Source organism: Lampris incognitus, assembly GCF_029633865.1.
Source record: "Lampris incognitus isolate fLamInc1 chromosome 3 unlocalized genomic scaffold, fLamInc1.hap2 SUPER_3_unloc_1, whole genome shotgun sequence".
Taxonomy (NCBI): Eukaryota; Metazoa; Chordata; class Actinopteri; order Lampriformes; family Lampridae; genus Lampris; species Lampris incognitus.
In genome coordinates, this window is record NW_026611070.1 from 37,179 (window position 1) to 54,063 (window position 16,885).

Sequence of the window (16,885 nt, forward strand, 5' to 3'; positions counted from 1 at the left end):
ATGGTGGCATGCTGGATATTTGGCGGGGGGAGAATGTAGAGGCCTGCCGAATATGGGAATATGGATATGTGAAATATATTTTCTAGCCTGCACGGTTATGCATGTTTCAATGTGGGTAAAGCAAGTGGAGTAGTGCATTTGCCATAATTCTTGGATTCTTCTTGAGCTTCGATATCCTGTTTAGGTAAACCCGTGTAACTTTAGTTTAAGAGCGTGATGTACTCTAAGCCAACCAGAGACGACTTTGGGAGAGCATTCCGGAACATGGCAGAGGAATTTGGGGAGTTATCGGTTTGTCGGTAGAAACTTGAGTTTAGTGTCGAAGCGAGTAATATTCTGTGGACTGAAATACTTATTCGGATTTGCACGAGTATTGTATTGTAACAGCTGCAAGTCCTGTGCATCTCGACGTTCGTGAACTCATTCTCCCCCAGCTTGCCGTGGAAGTTGGCTAGCCTATAGCCGGTGAGTTTAACGTTAGCTATTTTGCTTACCGTGTTGTTATTTTTCTTACTTAGCTAGCTTTGTGAAAGTGTATAGTCTAACTATTAAGCGTGGACGTTTTGCCAGAACTGTCGTGGGGACACTGGAGAGGAGAGGATTTCACTTTTAGCTAGTTAGCGCCGGACCTTCGTCGGCACGGACCATGTGGCGTTCATCAACGCTACCCTGTTGATACAATAGAATACACTTTATTTGTCATTTGTACACACATACAATGAAATTCACTCTCTGCCTTTAACCCATCCTAGCTGTGTAGCTAGGAGCAGTGGGCAGCCGCCGTGCAGCGCCCGGGGAATGGTTTACCCTTTCCGGGTACTGACAGCTGGGTAGACTGTACCCGGGGATTTGAATTCAGAGTTACCTTCTCCTAGCCTTTGCCTAAAGAGGCATCAACCCACAAGGCAGCAGGTGGATTTGAGATCAGAGAGTTCCCTTCTCCTATCCCAAAGTGTTGGCTAGACTGGGCACCATGGGGAGTAGCATACAGGCATGCAGGAGGACCAGAGCTATCAGTAGGGACGTCGTTCTTAGCCAAAGGGCCCTTGCTGAGGTAAGGCGCTACCCCTCTACACCCTGCGGTTGCAGTTTAGCGTCTTACCCTGTTGCGTCATCTACTCGCCCCGCGGACCACTCGTGAATCGTTTGCGTGGTCGCGTGAGTAACAGGAGGCTATTCACACACTGACCATCACCGTGTTCCTATTGGGGGTTTGTTCCATTGCTTTCTGTTTGCGCACCAGCGTATGGCCCCCATCGTTTAGAAATCCAAGCGCTTGGTATTATAGTTCACCATTGCTCTGAGTTGAACTTTTTATTTGGAGACTTTTATTCAGGACTTCGTCCGATATTACACATTCATCATTGGGTCAAGGTTATTTAGTAAGGTGTTCACTTCATATATTTATAGCTTTTCAATTCTCTATTCTAGTATTTCCAGAGGGATATTCCTCTTTGATAGTATGTTGATATGATAACACAAGAGGGATTTGGTTGTTTGATAAGTAAATACTGTTCTGATTCATATCGAGAGAAGGGAAGATATAAGAACAACAATAGCCAACCGGAGAATACATGTTATTTCCTTTATGATTGTTGTCCTGAACGTTGTATTATTCTGAGGTTTATCATTTACATTCGGCCAACTCAACACCAACCACGAGAACTCAGGATCCTGTTTAAGGAAAATTGAAGTAGTAGCCGTAGCTGTCAACAAGGGATTACAGATGTTGGTATCCTTTCTTTTTTTTTTTTGTATATGCTGCAAGATCACAGTGTTATTACAGAGCACTGCTCACTTCTTGTTTTGCAAGAAGTTAATGCCATCTGGGGCTTTGAGCAGTCTTCCTCCTTAAGTTTCTCCTGTGCAGACTAAATATGTTGGAGTCATAATGGGGGGGGGTAACGGTAGGATTAGGTTTTCTTAGAAATGTATTGATTGATATTGGCACTGATATTGATACCCATTACTCATACCGGTGCTTAACAATAATGGTACCTTGTACCTTATTATATCTGGTGTTTGCCAAATGTTAACAATACCATCATATTAGATGAACAGAGCACTTGTGCATTCCACGTGTGCATTAATTAACAAGCTTTGGTGCATTGCAATTATTGGCTGACACAGGATTTAAAAAAAAATTCTGTAGAAAAATTAACACGTCAGCTCTTTCTGGTGGAATGTGTGACCTTTCTTGGCTGATTATATCACTCTCTGTGGAAAAGTACATATGCATAGTTACATGACCCGTGGCATCGATAAGCACCCCCCCCCCCCCACCTTCGGTACTGGTATATTGATATAGCTGTGTAAGGTAGCCATCCCTAGGTAAAGGTGAATGTCCACTGGCTGTCGTTTTGCATGTGTGTTGTGTCGTGTCACGCCTGGTTTGCTGTTGTAAAGTCCACCAGCGGCGTCACACAGACACTAGAGAGCGACGAGGCTTTGGATTGTTTGGGGTGTTTTTACACTGCAGTTAAATTGGGAATTGATCCAAGAGGTTTTTATGGAAATAAATGAATAGTGCTACATGTGTTTCTGTCATCTATGGGTACGCAGAGCTGACAAGACAGAAAACAAGTAAACTATAGGGAAACCTATCCAGGGGTGGGGGTGGGGGGGTTGATATATTACAATCATTTATTCTGTGAAACTTAAATTGGACTCAGAAGAGGTAATATGATGTTTTCATTTTTATGTGAGATGTTTTTGTAGCGGCTGATTTGGTAGATAACCTTCCACATGTTGGCTCTCATGCATGCACTGCGTCAGAAATGCTTGCAGTGGACATTGGCCTGAAGACTTGCATTGGGTGTGTGTGTTATTTTGCACTGGTTGTGTTGGAGTCACACTTGCATTGCATGAGATATTTTGCATGTGTTGTGTTTTTAAGACTACGTAGGTAGACTTGAATGGGAATATGTCTGTGTGTGTGTGTGTGTGTGTGTGTGTGTACACAGCTTAAGTGTATGTGTCTATACATGTACCAATGGAAAGTTGGTTTCTGGTTGCCACGCAGGGGAATTTTATTCTGCCGTATCGCTCGGCTTTCCACTGTAGAGGCCTAATGAGCAGGTGACACAGGGGACAGCAGTGTTTACAAGAAATTCTGTCATTTTCTGTGGGTGCTGCATGTAGGTTGTTTTCCTTTTTAATAATGAATCACTATCCACTCGGAAATTATAAACGTGAAATGTTGCTAACTTTCTGCAAACAAGTGTTTGTGTGTGGAGGTGGTTTCTCTGTGTGTGTGTGTTGCTGCATTTGTGTTTCAGCATTCTATGGCATGTGTGCACAGACAACCACTCATATTTCTTTAATACTTCTGTAGTGTGTGTGTGTGTGTGTGTGTGTGTATGCCAGAGTGACAAGTAGACAAAGAAGGGCCTTTTCTCTGTCCTAGCAGTGTCAGCAGGTGAGCTGCCCTATTGGGAGAAAAGAGAGAAACCGCCAGAGCATGCAAATTTCTACTCCGAGGGGGGAATCAATTAGGTGCATAGCGACCAGAGCAGAAAGGCAGAGCGGGGCCAGGGCCCATGCAGAGAGATGGTGCAGAGCCTTGCTGATGACCCCCTCCGAGTCAATGCATTACTCCTCCCATTCCACCCGCTCTCTCGTTCCAAGGACCCCACTCCTACCGGCAAAAAATTCTCTGGAAGCACTCACTTTCCCCCTACAATTTACCCCCCCCCTCCGTGTTTTCTGCCCATTTCTTCATTGATTAGAGATTATGCAGGCATCTTTAGTGTGTGGCCTGTAATACCCATTTGCCTTATCATATACGTATATGTGTATAAACTGTTAGAACAAGCTAGAGTTTTCCTGTTGCTGGTCTTGACAGGTGTTGTTTTTTTTCTTATCATCCTTTTAGGAACATAATGTCCTGCATCTCAAGAGAGGCTTGATACTGATTGGCTGAGAGTACTGGATCACAGCCCCTTCCCACTCCGCACCAAGCCTGCCTCCACACAACTATGGCCTCTCTCACCAGGACTCAGACCTGCGTCCTCTTCTGCTGCTTCCTGTTAAGTGTGGCTCTTCCAGCAACATCACAAACAGTGGTACGTACTCCCCAGGCTCACAGTGCCGGCTCCCAGGTGATCACAGCTTCTCTCCAGGAGGAAGAGTACGCCTCCTTTCGTGTTGAAAATCCCGAGTGGACCTTCAACCACCTGGCGGTGGATTATCGCAATGGCAATGTCTATCTGGGAGCGGTCAACCGCATATACAAACTATCTCCAGGTCTAGAGGTCCAGGTGACTCATCAGACTGGCCCAGATGAGGACAACCGTAAGTGCTACCCACCACGCATTGTCCAGCCCTGCAGTGAACCGCTGACACTCACCAACAATGTCAACAAAATGTTGCTGATAGACTACAGGGAGAACCGGCTACTGGCATGTGGCAGCCTCTACCAGGGCATCTGTAAACTCCTCCGCCTAGATGACCTCTTCAAACTGGGAGAGCCCTTCCACAAGAAGGAGCACTACCTCTCTGGTGTCAACGAGAGTGGCTCGGTGTTTGGTGTCATTGTGTCGTATGGCAATGCCTCTCCCGATATGCTCTTTGTAGCCACGGCGGTGGACGGTAAACCTGAGTACTTCCCAACTATTTCCAGCCGGAAGCTGGCCCGGAACTCTGAGGAGGATGGTATGTTCGCCTATGTCTTCCATGACGAGTTTGTAGCCTCTATGATCAAGATCCCTTCCGACACCTTCACCGTCATTCCAGACTTTGACATATACTACATCTATGGCTTTGCCAGTGGGAACTTTGTCTACTTCCTGACTCTGCAGCCTGAGATGGGAGGTGGGCCGACCACGGGGTCGTCCTCTGCAGGCCGAGAACAGGTCTACACCTCCAAGATAGTCCGCCTTTGCAAGGCAGACACTGCCTTCAACTCTTATGTGGAGGTGCCCATTGGCTGTGTCAGCGGCAACGTGGAGTACCGCCTGCTCCAGGCAGCGTACCTGTCTAAGGCTGGTGCCATCCTGGCGCGCTCACTGGATGTGGCACCCGATGATGATGTCCTGTTTGCCGTCTTCTCCAAAGGCCAGAAGAGACGGCCACGCCAGGCCTCGCAGGACTCGGCACTGTGCGTCTTCTCCCTGCGCAAAATCAATGAGAAGATCAAAGAGAGGCTACAGTCCTGCTACAAGGGAGAGGGCACACTCGATCTGGCTTGGCTCAAAGTCAAAGACATCCCCTGCAGCAGTGCTGTGAGTACTACTAGGATGCATATGTGAACACACACACACACATGCACGCACACACACACACACACACACACACAGACACACACACACACACACACACACACAGACACACACACAAATCCTTATACCAACAATTTGGCTTTTCCTGAAAGCTTTTTATGCCTGCTCTGGAGTTTTTTCCTGGAATAAAATGGGCTGCTGCTAAAGAGTCCCCTCTTGTGAAGGCTATAATGCACTTTCACTATTATAGTAGCTGTTGAAACATCATACCTATCGAAATAAACATTTTACCCCCTCAATTATTGGTCAAAGCTCTTGCAGCAGAGGTCTAATTCTTATTGGTATCATCACCTTCTGCCATCTTTCCCTCTTCGTTCCACTGGCAGAGAGAGCTGTTATTTTTGACGTCTTCCCTCCTTTCATCCTTAAAATATAATCCATAGGGAGACTGAAATAATCATGTAGCAGCAATTTTGATGGATAATAAATTTGATCAGCAGATTGGAATTATAAGTAAACTGTATGCTAATATTGAGAATTGGCTTTAAAGAATGGCTAGAAAGTCTTTATACTCAAGATAAAACAGAAGGAAAATCAACTTACAGTTGTGTGTTTGTCATCCAGCAGCTGGCCAGAATGATACATAAAAGTTAATGCTGATAAAATGGCCTAAAAGTAATCCTGCGCCCTTTTTCGTTGTTGTTTGAGGTGTTAAATGCTACTTGGTTGATTTGAACTAAATGTTTGAGGCGTTAAGCTTCTTTAAACAGCTTTCATCATCTCAACCAACACGCCACAGGTCATTATGGAGTTACTACAGCGCAAGTGGAGGTCGTGTCTGCACCACCGTATCAAGAGATCTCTGGTGTTGTGTTTTCTGCCCTGTGAGTCACCATGTCGAGGTGTTGACCTGTACTCGGTGGTTCAGTCACGCGGCACCCAAATGATTCTAAACTATTTCACTTATTGTTTTTCCACTTTTGCACTATCAGAAAATGTGTTGGCAGCCATCCAAAGCTTGCCAATGCAGGAAAAACCATGCTACTTTATTGTGTTTGCTCTTTAGTTGCCTTTAACTTGAAGTTTGAGCTGGATAAATTAACATTACTGAACATATTTTTGCTTCACTGTAGGTTTTGTTTAAGAAAATTAAATCAATGTGAGGACAGATCTTGTAGATTTCCTCTGCATACAGTTTTGTTGGTGGTTTGTGCTGTGATGTTTTAGACACAGTTACATTTAAACACGCTTTCCTTCACACGCTATGCATATACATTGACACACCTTTTGTCATTCAAACATCCAGTACTGTATTGTAATTGTGCTTGACCTATGGGTGCCACTTCTATTTGAAGTGTAAGGGCATTTTCACAGCTATAGTCCGTTTGGTCCGAATCAGTGGATGAGTTGCTACTTTGCTGACCTTTGTCTTTGGTTCGGCTTGATTTCACATGGCAAAATCTCAAGCGAACCTAAATTTATCAACAAAAGCCACATGGGAGTTGTTACTCTGTTCATTGGTCAGAAATCTTGTGGGGTTGGCAAGCACAGAAAGGAGAGTTTCTGTTTTTCTTCGGGCCGGGGATAGCTATCCAAAAGGACCATTGACAGAACTGGCATTTGTTCATGATTGCAGTCATTGTTTGGGCTGTATACCAAGCCAGAATATTCCCAAAATATTCGAGCAGAATGGCACTTCTGAATGCACTTCAAGGCAACATCTAGACAACAATGTGTTGCTTCATCTTACGCGAAGAAGACTTGCTAACTTCAGTGGGCATTTCTGTGTTGACAGAGCTCGCCCTTAGCCCATAATGCACAGCACAGCTGGCAACTGGAGCTAGTTTAATCTGAAAAATGTGCAACGCTTCCTGCAGTTGGGTTGGATCTGGGTCGGATCATGTCCATACCACAAATGAATTGTACCAGAGTTCGTTTGTAATCAGGCCGAGACCACCTCTTCAAAAAGGTCTCAGTCCAGTTGTTTTGGTCTGCACCCGAGTGCGATTGCTGTATTCACACCTGCCCAAACAAACCGCACCAATAACAATAATAATGATAATATAATTTTTTATGTGTATAGCAGTTTTCGAAACGGGGCTACAAAGTGCTTCACAGAACAGAACAGTTAAAAATGACACAAAAAGGGGGTTCGATTAAAATTGACCAAACAGCTCAGGTGTAAAAACACCCTAAATGTTTGAGCCCACTAAGTAGACAACTTTTCAAACCCCCCCCCCCCCCCCAGCATTTCCAAAGACACGAGTTCCATTTATTAGCAGCCAGGATACTTTCCAAGCAAGAAACAACCGCAAGAATCCCAATTTGAACTAGAAACCTCGATCTCACTCGTATGATAAAGACAGAGTAAAACACCTGGTAGCTTTGATGGTAGGCAGGTTGTGTTACTTACCGATCCAGTAGGAGGAATGCCAACTGAATGTTGGTTTGGAACCCTCTCAAGTCCTGGGCGTTGTATCGAACTCTGTTTCCCCGTCAAGATTTGTCCCCTCTAGTCAGCGTTAGATACAACACCGGGACACTTGATAACCTAACACTTACCTTAACCTAATCATAACTGATGGCTAACTTGTTTCCATGCGAATGCTTTTGTCTGGCTAGTTCGTCTAACAGATCTCAATGGGGAAACAGAGTCAGATACAACATTGGAGCTCGCTCCATCCAGTGAATGCCCACCTGTGTCACTCTTGTTTTACGTCTGTTTCTATCCCTCTCCCTCTTTGCCTTCTTTACTTCCTCCATCAATGGGTTTCTTTTTCTCTTGCTGAGTAGAGTTTCCCCTGTCACTTCGGTTGTTCCTCCAGCAGCCATTTCCTCTACTGGGGATAGCTACTGGGGAAAACAAAAGTGCTATCCTCTTCCTATTTTGGTTGTGCAATGGTTGATGCACTTCCTTTGTGCCGTAAATCGAGCCTTCATTTTCCCGTTAGGTAGTGACAGATAGAATTGCTTAGTGAAAGCGAGGTACTATATAGGGACCAGCACTATAGAATAATGACACCTGTGCAATCAACATTTACTTCTTAATGACAAGTTAAAGCAAAACGATTGTCTACTGTCTCTTTAATCTATGACATTGTTAAAGCCACGTCATTGATTCATTCTGTTAGAGAATCTTTTCTAACTGATGGACACCACGGGTGAGTGTTCCTGGAGGTAGATGGGTTGTCAAAGCTCACTTCCACATTACAATAAAGAGCGTAGTCCCCTGCAGGAGGTGTACAGAAGCACCACGTTGTTGTGCGTGTCTAAAATTTCTTTTCATTAATGGGTGATGTTAACCAGCCGCTGCCTCTTTCAATCTGCTCAGCTCTCAAACAATGCAGCCCATCGCACAAACTCAGTTCCCATAATTTCATTCCTCTATAAAAGCATTATGCATTCAGTGATCCAGTTCATTAGGTTTCTCACTTTGTACACACAAAACACAAGATTGGATGTCAGATCTTTAGACAGTCTTTCATAAGCGGCCAAAGCTCCATTATGCGACTTTTTTCCCCCCTCGATCTCATATTAGCTCACTGATAAAATGCCGACAGCCTCAAGAAATAAGAAATTGCCTTGATCTAAGAGTCCATTTGTTAGGGTAATCATGTTCCTCTAAATAGCAGGCATAGCCAAATGAATCACGCTGTGCTCACTTTGAGTTCTCTCTGGTGCTGGAAGGCACAGATTACAGGGTAAACATAGGCGACAGAAGGCGCCCATAGAAGAGACTCACTCAGGGTATAGATCCACCAGTGGCATCCATGTTTTTTTTTTTTTTTACAGGAATTGACTTGCTGAATGTTGCTACATAGCAAGAAACTCATGAAACGTGTAGATTCTTTACATAATCAAGGCCCATGCATCTCCTCACTGTTCAAAATATGCCCTTTCTGTAGACAGCAAATAGGGCTGGATGAGAGCAGGGAGAACAAAACAATACATCAATTAAATGTGTGCCTCTGGTTAAGAAAGCTTGCATTTTTTGGCTTTCTCGGTTTTTTTATTGTGAATACTGATCCGTAGCTTGGGGCAGGGGTTAAATAATATGAAAATGTGGACTTGATATCTTTATTTAGCTGCTGTGCCTTGACATGTTCTTGATAACTCTTTCGTTGATAATCTCTGGTACATAGAACTACAGATGACAAATTATAGAGCTGGACAGTCATACACCTTTAATCTGAGGATGTGATTGGTCAGTTGGCGGGGTTGGGTTTCAGAAACATGATCTTTCCCCTTTTGCTGCCCGGTCCATATTTTTCCGACCTTTGCCGTGCTGCGTCTCTAGACATTATATATGGATGACAGCCAAGGTCCGGTGGTGTGTTTTCTCTTGGAATCACAGTGTTTACCTATTAATCTATCTATGGCAAGGCGCATGTGACGGGCCCCCTTTGTCTGCCTTTTGAGGGCCAGATAAATCAGGCTTGGGGTGGAGCTGTCAGCAGGAGGAGGTGTTGTGTGGGAGGACATGAGGGTTAGCGGTGAGGAATGACGCCATTTCAGCGTGCGCCACAGCACTGCTGCTGCCAACGCATAAATTAGAGCCCAGTGAACTAGTGGTGGCAGACACTACCAGAGATAGATGACTTCTCTCTCTCTCTCTCTCTCTCTTGCTCTCTCTTCTTGTGCCTGCCCCAACATCTGTAACTATGGCTACGGCAGAGGCCGCCACTTATAAGGCAGAGAGAGGGACTAAACAATACATGGCCACATTCTTCCTGAAGGCTGAAGTGGTGCAGTTAAAACTAGATGCCATATATGCTACAGGTTCAAGTTGTGATTTGTCACATGAGACTTATATGCATATGCTCGTGCACACACAAACACACACACACACACACACACACACAAATCACATTCTGAGGGCCAATCCTGAAAACATTAGTTTATGCCTAAAAAGTGAATGTGGACCATGTGTGTTTCTCGCGAGTACTCTTTACACTGAAACACAACGTGTGGCAAAGAGTCGGGGGAAACATGACACTTACCTTCTGTGAGTGTGTATGTCTGTGCAAGTATGGCTCTGTTTATGATGGACATCTGCCAAATATCCCACAGTCAATTTGACAAGAATCGCAGGTTGTTAGCCTCCGATTAATTGCTTTGCCACTTGAAATGATGCACGAACGGGAATGTTGTGTCTCGGATATTGTCAGGAATTTCTTTTTGCCTCGTCGTTCACATCTTTTCTTTTCCTACCTCCCTGGTGTGTGGTGAGGTGGTGAGCCAAGGCAGACAGACAGACACACACACACACATGCCAAACAAGGTTGTTCGAAGGAGTGTGAAAAGGCAGGCTGCTTTCTGGCTTCCTGCACTCATATGAAAGTCTAATTTGAAGAATCACAAAACCGGAGCCGGAATTAGAAAACGGGAGTCTCACTCCCCGTTTCTTGTCCTCTTTCTGTCCTCTCATACTCCCTTTGATGTAATTCAAAGTTTCCAGTTGCGTGAATCGCGACACTGTATCAGCGCGCCATCACAGGCAGGTCCGAGTGTCACCTACTGTTGCTTCCCTCCAGCGACTGACATACTATGGCAACAGTTTGCTACGACGATAACTGGCTGCCCGTGTCCATATGTCTGTGATGTTGTGTCCGTATGATACATTGTCTGTGATAACTGAATCTAAGGTACAGTTAGAAGTCTTTCACATCCGCACAGGCCTAGAAGGACTTGCAAATTATCTTCAGCAGCACGTTGTATGGTATAGACCCGACACCGTGGTGATGACCACGGTACTAAATCCTTGCTAGATGAAAATGTAAATTTTCATGTGTTTAAGTAAATGCAGAAATATACTTTTAACCCCATAAATAAAACTATAAATGCCACATACTGTAAGCTTCGTGTGACCACACATACATACATATAAATACAGTGCATATGTTCTAATTCAGTGGGAAAAAAACCCCTTTCTCTTTAGATAGCAGAAGAAAGACATGGTATGGGCAGAGGAACGGATCATTACAGTTTTTAATTGCCATCTGTGTGTGTGTTGGCTGTCGCCATATTGATGCAACTAGGATGAGAGTAGTGTTGTATTATGGATATGTTGCTCTCTTTCTCTCTTTTCCTCGTTCTTTCTTGTTTGCTTCTCTTTGCTTCTCCCCCTTTCATGCTGTCTGTGGGATTTTGAACATGATGTGTTTTTCCTCCAATTAGAGAGGCTGAACAGGCCTAAGGCTCATTATGATATCTTGGCTGGACTACTATACAAACACATAAACACACACAGACCATATGTATTCGAAGTATGTATTCACATGTATATGTACATGTAGTCACACGTATCCAAATTCAAAAGATATGATGCCACAATTCTTTTGCTGTACTGCAGAGAGAACATTTACACACTTGCCAAAACAAGGAAGAAACTAGGGCTGTGCAAAAAATAAAAAATCAATAGAGCTCAGTATTGGAGTATTTCTTTCATGATACTTTATCGATTTTCCAGCCCCTTCGTATCGATACATTAAAATAATTATTCATGTTTTGAACAGATTTCAGTCCAGTGTGTTCGGTGACACAGTAATTATACTTAATATGCACACTTTGTCTTCATATAATGTTATGGCATCTAGATTTGCGTCCAGTGTGTTCAGTGACACAGCATGCATTGTGCAACACAAGTACTATTCTAATAAATTGGAATGGAAATTTTAATTTAAATAGTTTGGACTCAATTTTTCTGCTGAGTTATCAAAATATAATATGATGTAAATATTAGACTACCCAGATGGTACACAGCAAGCTGTATTTTCAGCTATATTTTTACATTTTCAGCAAATTATGTGGCGTATTGCAGTATGTCGCAATATGTCTCATATCACCTTGCATTGCAATACGTATCATGACCATGACCCCTGTATCTTGACATGTATCATACCATGACCCATGTATCGTTATACGTATCGTTTATGATACATGTATCGTGAAACGTATCATACCGTGACCCATGTATCGTGATATGTATCATACCGTGACCATGTATCGTGATACATATTGGATACAACTCATGTATCATGACATGTATCGTATCGTGATCCATGTATCATAATACGTATTGTATATGACTCATGTATCATGATACGTGTCATATCATGACCCATGTATCGTGATACATATCGTATCATGACCCGTATATTGTGATACGTATCGTATATGACCCATGTATCGTGATACATATCGTATATGACTCATGTATTGTGATACATATCGTATCATGACCCATGTATTGTATCATGACCCATGTATATGTACGTATTGTATCATGACCCATGTATCATGATATGTATCACATCATGACCCATGTATTGTGATAAGTATCGTATCATGACCCATGTAACGTATCATAGCCCATGTATTGTGATAAGTATCGTATCATGACCCATGTCATATCATGACCCACGTATCGTGATACATATCATGACGTATGTGTCGTATCATGACCCATGTATTGTGATACGTATCATACCATGACCCATGTATCGCAAAACGTATCGTATCATGGCCCATGTATTGTGATACGTATCACATCATGACCCATGTATCGTGATATGTATTGTATCATGATCCATGTATCGTGATGTGCATCGTATCATGACCCATGTATCGTGATACGTGTCATATCATGAGGTCCTTGCCAATACCCAGCCCTAGCAGAAACTCACATATGGTTCCTACTGAGGACATCAGGCTGTCCTGTCATTAAACTGGAGAGAGAGAGTGGGTTTTATACATGTCTTGATGAACTGAGGGGCAGTGGTGTGTTGGGAAACTTGGTTTGGGTGTGAGCAGAGAGGTGTTGCTGGAAACCCCCCCCCCTTTTTTTTACAGATGTGCACAGACACACACGAGTGCAATCTTGCGTGGATGAACCAAACTAAATGACAGGTAAGAATAGACACAGGCTAGCCAAAGACAACTCACACACTTCTGATAACCACCCTTGCATTTGGAAACCAGTGCTGATTTGTTTAATAGTCTCTTAGACCCAATATGAATGTTAGAAAGCTGCCTCGTCTTTCTTTTACTCCTGTCCTCGTCTCATCCAGCAGCTTTGGCTGTCAGTCCACTTTGATGAACTGAATAACGGACAAGCCCCTTTCAGGTTGCACCTTCGAATCAAACTCGACTAAAACACATTTATTTACTCCCCCCTACACACAGTTGCAGTTTTCGGCTGTTTACACATCTGGAAAGTATTTCACTAGATGTTAGCGGTGTAACAAAGACTGGCGCCGATCCAGTCTTACCCTCACAAGTTGACCTGAACATTGAGCGCTGCAGACTACAAAGTGTTCCCATTGGGTTTGGCTTGGCAGCCGCGCCCGGCTTATTTCAGGACATGCATGGGGATGTGGAATTACTCAAAAGCCCGGGTTAAAGGTGGCCGAGTTACCGTAGGAGGATTTGAAGTGATGATCTGCGATAGGAAGCAACCCTGTATTGGCCTTTAACTCGCGGGTTCTTAAACCTCCATGACAGGATTGGTTCGGTGGGCAGCCATTGATGCCGCTGGGAGGGGGGGGGGGAGAATGAATGAAACGCTGATGGCTCGAGACACGATAAAACACCAGGAACTGTAAACGAGGTAAAAAATACAACGGCGCAAAAAGACATCCTTTGTCAAAATATGGATATACTTCAAGCTCACTGCTGCATTTATAAGTGTGACCGGTTATTTTTTCGCCCGGTGCGGGATTCGATACGAGGTATACTGCACCACAAGGCGACATCGCTAACTGCTCGGCTAACGGACCAGACCCGTTAGCTAGGGGCTAACGTGTCTTATTAGTAGTTTACAGTCGTCACCCTCCCCGGAAGCGCGCCCTCGCGCTTTGTTATTCCCGCGCTCCGAAGAGACTTCTGAGGATCTGCGCACTTCCGGATCCCACCGCTGCCACCAATGTAACCGGTTATTTTCTTGCCCGGTGCGGGATTCGATACGAGTGTACTGCGCCACAAGGCGACGTCACTAACCGCTCGGCTAAAGGGTCAGACCCGTTAGCTAGGGGCTAACAACGGGCCCGTTAGCTAGGGCCTAACGTGTCTTATTAGTAGTTTACATACGCATTTAGCAGCGGCGGCGGCGGCGGCACAGGAGCGCATCAATATTCCAGCCAGCCTTTTGTTTTCTCCCCACATCACATCTCCGGCGAGAGAGGCTTGGTGAGAGAGGGATAGACGGAGAGAGGGGCAGAAGTTGAGAGAGCCTGGGATTAAAAGAGAGCGAGGGATGGATGAAGAGAGAGGGGAGGAGGGATGGATGAAGAGAGAGGGGAGGAGGGGGGGGAGGATGCGTCCCCCCCCCCCAAATGGCCACGCTCGGCTGAGCCACATAATGCGTGCTCAACAGTATCAGTCTGCAAAGGACCTGCATCCATAGATCATTGTGAAGTGGCATGTGACCTATAAAATCCCTCCGTGCTCACTGCGTCAGCAGAAAACAACAACACAACACCAAAACAGCGGCGAAGCGGTGACTTCCCCCCTTTCTCTCCTTCTCTTCTCGCTCTCTCAGACACACACACAGACACACACGCGCTCTGTCCTCTCATTCACTTTTGATTCATCGCTCACTGCCTTTGCCGCTCTCTCGCTCTCCGTCCATCGCTCCCTCTCTTTATAAAAATAGCAGCTGCCATTCTTGTGCTGTCATTTCATTTCTCTCTCACTCACAGTCACACAGCCCCCCCCCTCCCCCTGTAGCAGCGCTTTCCAGAGGTGCAGCCGGTGCAGTAGATGTTCTCCAAGCAAGGGAGAATTACAAGGCTGCGTTGTACATCCATGACGGGCAAGCGCTCTCCCGCTTCCCTCCTGCTAATGACCATTAATTACATGTCATTAACCGACATGCCACGGGCTATTCTTCCACATTTGTCATCAGCAACTGACTTCACATTCTAAATCCATTCCAATTAATTAGATTATTCTACTCGGCCACCTCTGTTTCTTTGAGACTTCTTCCTTGGACACCCCCAACACACACGCACACAACGCACACAACGCGTACACACACGCATACATGCAAACACACACACACACACACACACACACACACACACACACACACACACACACACACACTCAGGTGCGTGCACACACACACACACACACACACACACACACACACACACACACACACACACACACACACACTCAGGTGCGTGCACACACACACACACACACACACACACAGACTCTCTCCTTGGCTCTCTCCCTGTCTCCTTTCTGTCTCATCGTCCACTTGAAATAAGGTCATCCTCATGTTCTTACTTACCACCTGACATTCCCCGCTCTTCCTCTCTCATTCGTCTCGAGGTTGCCAGTCCTCTCCTTTCCTTTCTTCTTCCGCTTAATGCGGCCACCCTCTCTTGAGGCGGCCATCTTCATCACCCTGCTCCTGATTGCGGGGCTTAATCAGTGTCTGCCAGATGATGAGTCAGTCTAGGCCACATCCTCAGGAAGGGAAATGCTAGTGGATTCATTAAGGACCTCCAGACTACCCCCCCCACCCACCCCCACCACCCCCAACACACACACACACCTGCTAGTCTGCTGGCTGGCTTGTTAATTACATCTCCATACATGATACCCCTCTCTAAAGGTCAGAATCCATCACGGTATCATTATTCTGTGATTAAACAAGTGTCTCCTGCTTCCTGCGTCATATTTTGACCAGTTGGCCCGTGCCTTTCAAACCTGACCGGATTGGATTTGGATGCCTTTTATTTTTTTCTTTAGATTCTTGCTTTTCATCCATTCTTCTCCTCTTCCTCCTCCTCCTCCTCCTCTCTTGCCGTCAGAACTAAATTCTGTTGTCAAAAACTCAACTCAGGATTCTTTTTGCTGAATGTTTTTGTACTTGACATACGACTTGTGACACAGCTGCACACCGCCTGATTTCGTGTTCTCCCAAGCAGCCACGGTCCGGCCTGGAATAAGGACCCTCCTGTTTTGGAGGCCCTCACGTCACAGCGAGGGTTTCTCTTTTTGCATGCAACACGGCGTGAGGTGTGACGCCGACGTCTGCGTACGCATGCACAAACACCATATCTACGAGCCCAGCTTTAAACTTGTGGTATCGTAAAGTACAGTATTGTAAACTACTAATAAGACACGTTAGCCCCTAGCTGACGGGTCTGACCCTTTAGCCGACCCTTTAGCCGAGGATCTGCACACTTCCGGATCCCACCGCGGCAGCGGTGGGATCCGGAAGTGTGCAGATCCTCAGAAGTCTCTTCGGAGCGCGGGAATAACAAAGCGCGAGGGCGCGCTTCCGGGAGAGAGTGACGACTGTAAACTACGAATAAGACACGTTAGCCCCTAGCTAACGAGTCTGACCCTTTAGCCGAGCGGTTAGTGACGTCGCCTTGTGGAGCAGTACAACTCGTTTTGAATCCCGCACCGGGCAAGAAAATAACCGGTTACACTATTAAAGCAAAATTCATATTATTTAAAATAATACTCATTTTGTGAAAAAAAATGGTGTGCAATAGATTCTCACGATCATTCATTCACATGTAAAAAATGGTCTCGACAATGTCCGGATGTCATCCTGACACAACGCCATTGGAAGACAATAAACGACAAGGTGAAGTTATTGCCCCGGCTCTTTCCATTAGTTCTTACTTGGATGGCGGTCTTCC

At 45.1% G+C, this 16,885-nt stretch overlaps 1 protein-coding gene across 3 annotated transcripts in view; it reads left to right on the forward strand.

Moving 5' to 3' along the window:
* The first annotated feature begins 3,903 nt into the window (after positions 1-3,903).
* The window catches only part of plxna4 (plexin A4), a 301,066-nt gene continuing 288,084 nt past the window's right edge, over positions 3,904-16,885 (forward strand). For all 3 annotated transcript variants that reach the window (XM_056301621.1, XM_056301622.1, XM_056301623.1), the window contains exon 1: positions 3,904-5,222. In XM_056301621.1, coding sequence (XP_056157596.1) covers positions 3,978-5,222 — 1,245 coding nt within the window. In that variant the 5' untranslated portion in view covers positions 3,904-3,977. The remainder of the gene's footprint in view (positions 5,223-16,885) is intronic.